Source organism: Zeus faber (genome assembly GCF_960531495.2).
Source record: "Zeus faber genome assembly, chromosome: 5".
Taxonomy (NCBI): Eukaryota; Metazoa; Chordata; class Actinopteri; order Zeiformes; family Zeidae; genus Zeus; species Zeus faber.
The window spans coordinates 29,877,704-29,888,331 of record NC_137192.1 but is presented as its reverse complement, the minus strand read 5'-3'; the positions used below and the strand labels follow the sequence as shown (position 1 = coordinate 29,888,331).

The 10,628-nt window shown below is 46.8% G+C and overlaps 1 protein-coding gene across 1 annotated transcript in view; it reads right to left on the bottom strand.

The window, feature by feature from the left end:
* Positions 1-4,543: 4,543 nt before the first annotated feature.
* Positions 4,544-10,628, bottom strand: part of LOC307230246 (calmodulin-binding transcription activator 1-like) — a gene marked incomplete at both ends in the record, with an annotated part of 57,460 nt that continues 51,375 nt past the window's right edge. Inside the window, 9 exons of the mRNA XM_080000489.1 lie at positions 4,544-4,619; positions 6,210-6,281; positions 7,799-7,944; positions 8,401-8,469; positions 8,891-9,137; positions 9,266-9,417; positions 9,530-10,023; positions 10,149-10,416; positions 10,516-10,594. Of these exons, the coding sequence (XP_079856615.1) occupies positions 4,544-4,619; positions 6,210-6,281; positions 7,799-7,944; positions 8,401-8,469; positions 8,891-9,137; positions 9,266-9,417; positions 9,530-10,023; positions 10,149-10,416; positions 10,516-10,594 (1,603 nt within the window). The remainder of the gene's footprint in view (positions 4,620-6,209; positions 6,282-7,798; positions 7,945-8,400; positions 8,470-8,890; positions 9,138-9,265; positions 9,418-9,529; positions 10,024-10,148; positions 10,417-10,515; positions 10,595-10,628) is intronic.

Below are 10,628 nucleotides of genomic sequence, written 5' to 3'. Positions count from 1 at the left end.
GCCTACAAAAAAGGGGGATGAGAGAGAGAGAGAGAGAGAGAGAGAGAGAGAGAGAGATGGAGAAATGTTGAATGGAGAGGTAGACAGCAACACAACGAGGAGAGCACAACAGCAGGCAAGGGGTGTGACGTAGCGCGGAATGAGAGAGAGAGCCTGGACAGGACGCAAGAAGAGGAAGGGAGGGAACAGGTTCTAGCCATAGAACTTATCTCTAAGGGTCTACCGTTGTGGCATGCAGTGTGGTGTGTGGCCATGCTCCTCTGAGAGCCGCCTCGTGTGGGATCACATCTCTTATCTCCGGGTCGACCTCCAAGGGCAGGAGGTCATCTCCCGGCATGTCTACCAGCCGTCTGGCATGGCGATGTCTTTTCATTGTATATCTCTATTTTATGTTCTAAAAACACCATTCTTTCCACAGTCACCATCCTCTGCGAATCGGAACTCGTTGTCATGGGTTTCTTTTTTTTTTTTCTCCTGTGCGTGCGTGCGTGCGGGGTCAGTGCGGCTGTGCGGCATCTGTACAACGTGTGAAAAAGGTGCATACCGGTGTCTCGGCGACGGGGAGCGGCGGCGTTTGGAATGCGAGGGAACGCGTACGCGAGGGGAGGAAGGCGGCGCGGGTGGGTCACAGGGCCGCCACCACGCCGGCGGCGTGAGCGGCCCCGGGGCCGGAGCGTCCGGCGCGAGGCCGTGGCTGCCCCCTCCGGACGCTCCAAATCAGAGGAGGGATGCAAAAACGCACGTAAGAGAGATGCTCCAATTGTGCTTCATCGGAAAAGGGGGGACGAGAATCCAGAAGAGTAAGAAAATCGGTTGGGTAAATATTCAGTACAAATTCTAGACAGTTGCCTTAAGAAGTCTCAGTACAAAAAACTCTCGAGCATTTACAAATATTAAAAGACGCTTTTTTTGGGCGAGTGAAATCGTCTCATCGCTAGAAAAATACAAGTTCACCAAATTTGTATTGATACATACGCTTAGAAAACAAATGCGCATCTTAGTTTGAGGTCGACGGATTACGTAAACAGAATTAGATTCGTCCGTTTAAAATTAGATTTGAAATAAGAATATTGGGAGTCGGGGCGAAAAAGATCTTACTTTTGATTATCAGTTGTCACAAATGTTGAGAATTTGTTTAAAGAATGAACGTGGAGAAGAACACAATTCAGAGCGTACTTGGATATATTATCCAAAACTGTTTGGTGGCTGATCAATTGGAGCATCTCTAACACACACTCTCACACACATTATCTCTCTCACACACACACAGGCGCACGCGCACACACACACACGTATACAAAGAATGCAAACACACAGACAAACACACACACACACACACACACACACACACACACACACACACACACACACAGGGGTGTGTCAGTTGAGCGTGACACACTCCGTTCTCCATCTCACTGTTCTTTAACCCTGAGATAATCTGAGGGAGAGTTTTAACTGTTCCCAAAGAAATAAGCACAGAGAGAGGAAAGTTTTTTTTTTTTGTTGTTGTTTTTTTTTCCGCGCAGGCGTGTGCGTGCGCGCGCGTGTGCGTGTGCGTGTGTGTGTACGTGTTCGTATGCATGCGCGTGTGTGTATGTGTACGTGTGTGTATGTGCATCCGTGGGAAAGAGTTGGTGACTGAAAGAGAGAGAAACACAAGAAGGGAAGATGGGTGTGACAGCTTCTTTTTGAAAGAAAACTTGTAGGTTACGCTTTATGTCGAATGTTGGAAGAACATTTTTGAGGCAAGATAAAGTAACAGGTTCATGCAGAACAACACACCTTTCGTTTAACAGTGACATCAGAACTTTGACTCTTGTGTCTATCACACACAGAAGCTCAATTCCATGTTTTTTTTTTTTTTGTACTAACACTGCAAAATGCACATACAAGTATGGGGCAAAACATGTTACCGTAATTACTGATTCCTGTCAATCAAAACCTTACATCATCAGGCCATAAGCGTTCATTCATACCACCGACAAATTAGAGTTTTTAAATTAGACTTGGATTATCAAGTTAAAACCTTTTTTTTTTTTTTTTTTTTCCTTGAGCAGAGTCTTCAACACACAATTTAGGAAAATAAACAGGTACCTGTTAACCCTTTAGAGGACATACAATAGATGGTTCCTGATATTATCTTGCACTTTTCTGTTAGTGAGCAGGCACTTTCTAAACAGAGCTGTCTAGAACTATAGAGTACAGGTCATACAATGGCAGTGGCATGAGGAGACTGGAGAAGAATAGAAAAACAAAAAAACAAAGTAAAGTGGGGGAGGAGGAGGGGGGGGGGGGAAAGACATTCCCTTCCATTTCAGATGGAAAGCTTTGGCTGGAGGCCAGGCTGGATCAGCTGTTTCTCTTTATTAGCCACTACGCTGCCGAAGGTCGACGCCGCGCCATCGCATGCAGCGCCCTCGTCCTGTCGCGGGCTGTCTCTCGTTTCATCAACAGAAAAAAAATATATATCATCGCTCGTCATCTTCGTCATCGTCTTCACCGTCATCTTCAAAGGCTTGACCTCTGTCTACAGTTGAACTATCACTAGATCTTCCCTACTCCTTAAGCACTTTGTACTGCCTCTGTGGATCTAAAATGTGCTGATATTTGGGGGTTTACTTTTCCCCAACATAACATATTTGTAGGCAAAATAGCATTCATAGTAGTTGGCACCACCGGCAAAAAGGGTTTAGTTTTTGCTAGCCAAAAAAAACAAAAGCACAAAGTGTAAATGTCTTGTTTGAAAGATAATTGTTTCAGCTAAGTTTGTTTTTCCCACTTATATTTCTAACATTAGGTTTTTCAATTGCATGCTTAACAAAATGTTCTTTTCAGTAACACTTATATTGGATACTCTTAAAGTGAAGCAGTTAAAATCCTCTCAGTCCATAGCCACTAACATGTTGTTTTTGCTGTTTCTTTGTCTTAAATCTCATGCACATGACTCAGTTTTGTACTATCTACATTATTTACAAGCAATACAGTCGTCATGTATACCCAGGTCTCTGTCTTAAGTACTTATAATGGGAGTAAAATAATTTATAATCTTAAATACAGTCCTCTTATGAAAAAGATTCAGGGTCTTCGTAAACCCTTTACCTCGTCAGTTTATATACAGGAATATGCAATAGTCCAAAATATGGATTTGATTGCCCACATGGGCTAATATGGGGACCAACGCCCTGTGTGGGGGCAGGTTTAGGACCCACGTCCTGTACAGAGCAAGCATAGAGACCTCCCAGAGTTAGGAAGAAGTCAAGGCAATGGCGTCTGACACTCTCCTCAAAACCGCACATAGGTTTTAGAGGTTCACGCATAGAACAAACTAACAGAGACAGTTTAACCATTGGAACATGTCACATTTTACCACACAGAGGGGGGAGAGGAGGGGGGGGGGTGTGGGGTTGGTCTCAAGCTTATCCATTCTTGAGCCAAAGAATCTGACCCATAAATAAATAACGATGTTTTTAAAAAAAGCACTCAGAAAAAAAGAAGTCATTTTTCCTTACACGGTTCACATTACACAGGGCAAGGATAAGTTGATGAGGACATAAGTGAGACACAACTACACATAGAAATACAAAAGAAACAACACTAAAGCAGTTTGGCAAGCATGCAGGAGCTCATAGCTCAAACACATGCATTGAATTCAACAAATACGGACACACCACATCAGGCGAGCAAAGTGCTGCCTATGGGAACAACTCCATACAAAGTCCATGTAACAAATTAAGACATCATTATTCAGACTCCAACCCATATCTGATAATGTCCCTCTTACATTCAAGTGCAGTTCTTCCGCTTTTTGATTGGGTGACTGATTAACAGGTTTGTAGGCCTGTGAGACTACGTGGTTGGTGGTTATGCGGCGAAACGACTTGCCGTGGTTGCTCTTCGGGGGCTATGGAGAGGAGGAGTAAGCGAAAAAACCTTGCATGCAAATGCATCATGGATGTGATATTTGGTTAATGTTTCTACCCTTCTTACATGGATCACCTTCCCGGAAACACAGCGCCGGAGGGGGGTTTTGCGCCGGCGCCGCGTGTCAATGTAGCCGTCGTCCCGGGCCAGTCAGATTCCTCTCCCTCGACCCGTCTCCACTGAACGTGGACGGGATCCCTATCTTCCCCCGCTCTCGCCGCTCTGACCGGCTGCGGCCATTACCCAAACCCATGAAGAGTGCAAAGATGCCGTGAGGTTAATGCGATGGCCTCCCAGTGGGGGACTGCGGAGGAGGATCGGAGGTGCTGCGGTGGGAGCCAGGGTCGCCGGGCTCCACCCAGCTGCCTGTCTGAGCTGCCATGATGGACACCTGTCTTGTCCTCAGTCTGTCTGGGAAGAGTCAGTTTCTTCTCTCGGAGAGCAAAATGGCCGAAAGAGGAAGAGGAGAGGAAGCGGGGGTGGGGGTTGGGGGCTCTCAAGGACAGAGGCGTTTCTGTATGCGTGTCCGTATGTTGATGGAGGATGGGGGTGGGGGGTGGGAGGGCAATAAACAAAAGAGGGTGGGGTGGGGGGTGGGGGTATAGGTAGGGGAGAGTGTTCCTCACAGGCTGAGGGGGCGTGGTGGGGGGCCGGGCAGCGAGCTCTCAGGACCCCTGGCCTTTCTCTGCTCTCTGACCCTGGAAGGAAAGGACAGTCTGCATGAGAGACACTCAGGAGGCCTAGTGTGTGTGTGTGTGTGTGTGTGTGTGTGTGTGTGTTAGGCTGTTGGCTCTTGCACATATACAATTTGCAAACAAAAAGGAAAGTTACACAGAATCCCACCTTGAGCTCTCTCTTTCGCTCTTTCTTACTCTCTCTCTCTCTCTCTCTCTCTCTCTCTCTCGCTCTCTCTCTCTAACTCTCTCACTCTCTCTCTAAATCGCTATCTCTCTCGCTCTCTCTCTCTCTCTCTCGCTCTCTCTCTTTCTCTCTCTCTCTGCTGGCTAAACCCCGGAAAGCAGGACAGCCACAGTAGAGGACAATGTTCACCAATTGGTCCTTCCTCTGGTGAGAGCCAGAGCGTGGGTGGATTTTAGGTTTGACAACCTGATGAGTGACGTTCAGGATTTTAAAGAACAGTGGTGCAACAGGGAGATCACCTGCTCAGTTTTGGATGGAAACGTAACCTTCAACTCTGTGTTTGCTTGATTATTTTGCTGTTGTGATATAATTGGTTGTTGTTGTTTTTTTTTTGTCCCCTTCGATGTTTTTTTTATTCTTTACTTTTTTTTTTTGTTTTTTTTTTTGTATTCTTTGTTCTTTGTTTATGTTGTATTATGGTTATTACAGTAAATACTACGTGAGTTCAATTAAAGTTGGAAAACTCAAAACTCTCTCCCTCCCACACATGCACATGCCTGCACACGCCTGCACACACACACACACACACATGCGCACAGAGAGTGAGAGAGACCTGTCCACATCCGCCAAGACAAAAGAGAGAGAGAGAGAGAGAAAGAGACCAGCAGGCTAAGCAAGCGGAGTCCCTTCGTGATGTCACTCCAAACATGCCCCCGAGAGTCACTCCTCTGTCCGGCAGACATGCACCTTTCTACAACTACCAACCGCCGAAGTAAAGCAACGAAAGATAGATAGATAGATAGATAGATAGATAGATAGATAGATAGATAGATAGATAGATAGATAGATAGATGGTCGATAGATAGATAGAAAGACAGACGGAGAGAGAAAGAGAGAGAGGATGGAAGATTATTTGGAATCTCCTATCTCTCCCTCCCTCAGCTGACATGCAGACAGGCATCAGCCACCAGGAGGGAAGAATGGAGAAAAAGAGAGAGAGAGCGATAGAGAGAGAGAGAGAGAGAGAGAGAGAGACACACACTTACCCGTTTCAGAAGCCTATGGTCCATCAAGGGGCTTCACAGGAACAGTAAAACAACATCAACTATTAGCGATCCAGAGCTGTGGGCAGTGTGTGTGTGTGCGTACTGTATTTAGGTTTGTTGTTTCATGTGCGTGTTTTGAGTGAGGTGATTACGACCGTATTGGAGTGGTTTTGGGTCTGTGTGTGTGTGTGTGTGCGTGTGCGTGTTCCTGTCTGCTCGATTGCGTGTGTGTGTTACTGTCTGCTCTATCATGCGTGTGTGGGTGTGTGTGTGCGTGCGCGTGTGTTACAGTCTGCTCGATTGCGTGCATGCGTGTGTGTGTGTGTGTGTGTGTGTGTGTGTGTGTGTGCGTGCGAGTGTGAGTAGAGCATAATACCTTACCTGTGGCGGCATCGGAGGAGAAAGCGTAGGATCTTGCGTGCCGCCTGGTTTTGTTTCTTGGTGAGGAGGCTGCTGTGGAACAGGACCCACAGTGAAACAGTGGGTCTACAACTACAACAAATTATACCCTGTTTATTTCTCCACTGAGGATGATTTAAAAACCAGAAGCTTTAATCAAAACTAGACTGCATAGAATTTAAAGTATATATTTTTTATTTTGTACAACGAGAATAGGAATAGATTACAAGATAGAATAAATGTGTCATGTCATTTTTATTTTTGTTAAAAATTCGATATTTTTTTATTTTACAGAAGTATAAAGTTACAATTGGTATTAAGATAGAAGAGATCTGCAGCAGTTTAAAACATTTCAAACCATGTATTGAGGCAGCAAACTATTTTTATTTGTATTCGAAAAAAATAAATATACGTAACGATCCTGTTTTTGTTATTATTATACTTCAAATTTGAGAATATTAAAGTGTTAATATAAGTGTTCTCCAAGAATAATTCTGAACACTTAAATGTAATATTGGTTTGGGTTTTTTATAAACCCAGCAATAAACCTAGAGGACGCCTCCGAGCGAGGGGCGTTCCCCATGAACGCCTCGTAACTTTCCCCTGCCCTCACCGCCGCAGACAGACAGCGTGCCTGTCTCGCCCAAGGGGGGCGCCGCCCGAAAGGGAGGGGGCTCACCCGGTGGCTGAGGGCGCACGTTATAACAGCGTTGACGTTTCATCACAATGTTCTGCTCTCGCTCGGACGGGGGAGCGGGGTGGGGGGCGGGGGCACGCCGCGGAGGTTCTGTCTGCAGGACCTGCGTAGAGTCTCTGTGGTTCTCATCTGCGGGGGGGCGTGGTTATCAGCGACTCTGGCCCTGTTTGCACCTGGTATTAACATGCGACTTGGGTGATCCGATCACAAGTGGACAGTTCTAATGCAGTTCCATCTGCTCCTCCAGATAGTGGTGCGCTGTGCTTGCCACGCGGGCTCCAGTGTTTTTATTTTAGATCTATTTGTTTTGTCAGCTTACTTTCTACTTGTGTGAGACAACATTTTTAACACAACTGGGTTGAGGGACCGTCCCCATCATTGCTTAATGGAAAGGGAGCGGTCTCCGGTCCACTGCGCGTTCCCGTGTCTCACAAATAAATAAATAAATTATTTGAGATCTATTTGTTTTCGTTAGTTTCCGCTTGCATGAAATGAACATTTTAAACCCAACTAAGGGGGCGGATTGCGTAATGGAGAGTTCTCACCATTTCGCAATCCACTATCCTGATCCGAGTGGAGGGAGGGAGTAGAGGGAGGGAGTGGAGGGAGGGAAAGGGAGTAGAGGGAGGGAGAGGAGGGAGGGAGGGAGTGGAGACACCCTCCACTCTCCTATTGTCTATCTGTCACATCAGCACAAAGAGGCGGGGCACAAATACCCACCGTGCTCACAGTTTTTATTTCTTCTTCCCGAACACAAATCTTTTTTTTTTTTGGTTATGATTTGGCTCCACCCCTAGTGTTTGTATGTGTGTGTGTGTGTGTGTGTGTGTGTGTGTGTGTGTGTGTGTGTGTGTGTGTCTGTGTTGGGGGGTACCTAAGGGAGTGTCTGTAGGAGCGGTAGTATTGCTGGATAAGGACAGCTGCTCTACGACTCTGCTGGAACTTCTTCTGCTCGTGGAAACTGCGGAAACGGCTCTGGATCAGGATGGCTGCCAGGGTCATCCTCTTATAAAGTGCATACTGAGGGAGAGGGAGAGGAGACGCCAGTGTTACGGCAAGAGTTGAGGCTCCGCCCCCAATCTTTGTATCCACCACAATGGAGCTCAGGGCAGCTGCGTGACTTTCTATCTGATCCTGGATCCTGTTTTAAACCAATGTTTAACCACGGCGAGAAGGAGGCTGCTCGCCCTGGCTTTGGCTTTGGGGTGAGATCAACCTTTCAATGGGCCTTTTCTCTCCATCTTCCCAAAGGATTCTATGTGAAATAGGCGATGGCGGTTGGGAGGAAAAACCCGTAGGGTGACGCTGATCTTACAGTGAAATTGCTGCACAACTGTCTGTGTAATCATATCATTGCATCCTGTTTTTAAGCTGATAGGATGACTTGGCATTCCTTTAGATTTTAAAAAAAGTGAGCAAACTCGAGGTAATCAATTCAGCGTGGTCATCAATAAGGAGATATAAACGGGCCCTTACCTGTTTGTATCTCTTACAACAGAGCTGGACCACTGCTGCAATCTCTTTGCGCTGATCCTGAATGGGACCCTGTGAACACGGACATCAGAGCCCATATCAATATCTCCCGTCCTGGGATGGAAAACATCTTATTTTATACAGCAAAACGTATTATTTTTGTTGTTATTTGGTCACAGTCATCTTCATGTCATCTTTTTTTTAAGGCAAAGCCTTTAGAGAGCATGTTTTATAACAAATGGATTTGTATATCCATTGCACTTGGGTGCATTCCTTCTGCATGATGCACAGAGCTGGAGCTCTAAAACAGTGTATAGGTCAAATACTTTGCAAGAATGCAGGTCGAATAGCTGTGTGTAGAGTGTAGGTATTGCGTTGTTTTTGTGAAGAGTGTGATGCGTTTAAAATGATGTAGGTCATCCTAGTGTTTTCAAGTCTGTGTGTTTCGAGTCTGATTGTTGAAGAAGAATGAATGTCTCTTTAGGTCCTTTACCTTGCGCTTTCTGAGGGAGTGCAGAGCATGCCTGATGGCCTCATACAGTTCTTTCTGCTCTGCCTCAGTCATGGCTAGACGAGAAGAGTCCGCCTTCAACCTCTCCTCCTTCATAGCTGCACAGAGCATGGAGGGCCAGTCAGAAGGAGAGCACAAGCCTTGTTTACCTAGGGGGCTTTCCTGATCCTCAGGCGCCAGGAAAAGGCTCGGTCTGGGGCAAGGAGTCTGGGGCTCAGAGCACAGAAACCTGAGGGAAACCCAGACAACATTAATCATTATCCATCAAAAAATGTACACATAAAGGGTAGAAAAAAAAAAAAAAGAGCAATACTATACTAATAATACAGAACAAGTTGAAATCGTTTTTGAACTCACCTCTCAACATCGCCAAGATAACCAGCTAGTAAGCTGATGTCACTGTTGATTCCCTCCATGGCGGTTTCTGGCTCTATAGTAAGTGTAGTATCCTGTTTCATTCTGCCAGGCGAGGCCTCCACGATATGATCAGCCAGCATCATTATATCTGTCTGCAACACACACATATACAGCAAGAAATGACACAAATATAGACATACACACAAACAGACATTGTGGACATATTATAAAACCAGTGTAAGCTACACCTGATTCCCCTCCCACCTGTAAGTCCTCTGCATTATCCTGATATGACACTAGTTCGGACTCCTCCCCTCTGTCTGACAACACTCTCTGGCGCAGGTGAATGGCCAATCTTTCTTTTCCCAGAATCCTCCTGGCCAGGCTGCGCCGTCCCAGGGCCTGTCTCAAACTCCACCTGGTGCCCAGCCCAGACCCCACTGTCCTGGCCTGCAGGTGGGGGAGTGGGGTGCTGGGGAGTTGAGGGCGATTGGGGCCAGAACTGTGGAGTGGGAGGGTCTGCAAGCTGGGGTTAAGGGGCTGAGAGGCCTGGGGTCTGGGTAGGACGGAGCTCAGGGTATTGGAAGTGGAGGTCAAGTTGGTCTGTTGCTGTTCCGTGTCTGGGTTGTGTTTGAGTCTTTTGGCAGCCGGGGGGCCATCCTGGTCTGCCATGTTGCCTTGTAAGCCCCTGTGTCCATTCTGACTCCAGCTCTGAGTTTGGCTGCCAGGCTGGCTCTCAGTCCTGGCCTTCCTCAGTTCTGGAGAGACAGAAAGGTATTCCTTCCCATCATATTGGCACATAAGAACCCACAAAATATCAACAAACTCTCTCTTCTTACAATAAACAAACCCTTCTAAGCCCCTTGTTTACAGCACTGTTTACCTGAATTAGGGTTAGCAGTCAGGGTGTCACTTAGTCCACCGGGCTGTGAATCCCCGCTCCACCTGTCCATCCACCCATCGGGAGGGTGGCCATGAGTGGGAGGAGCCTGTTGAAGCTGCTCCAACAGCTCGGCCAATCGAGTGTGTCCCCGGGAGCGAGCGATGCTGAGCGGCAGGCGGCCTAGCGAATCAGGTATACCCAGGGCTCGTGAGTCCCACTGGTAGAGCACCAACGCTGCCTCTGTATGGCCCAGAGCGCATGCCCACATCTGGGGAGGGGGAGAGAAGAACATAAGCAAAGGCATATGCACGAAAGTTTTTACATTTACACGTGTAGGTACAAATCAACAGTTGAACAAATCACTTACTAGTGGGGTGCAGGAGAAGTGATCGACATTGAGAGGGTCCACCTCCAGCTCGAGGTCTATACTGTCAGCATGCTTGGTGCTGTGGAAACCGACAAAAATGTTTGCTAAGATCT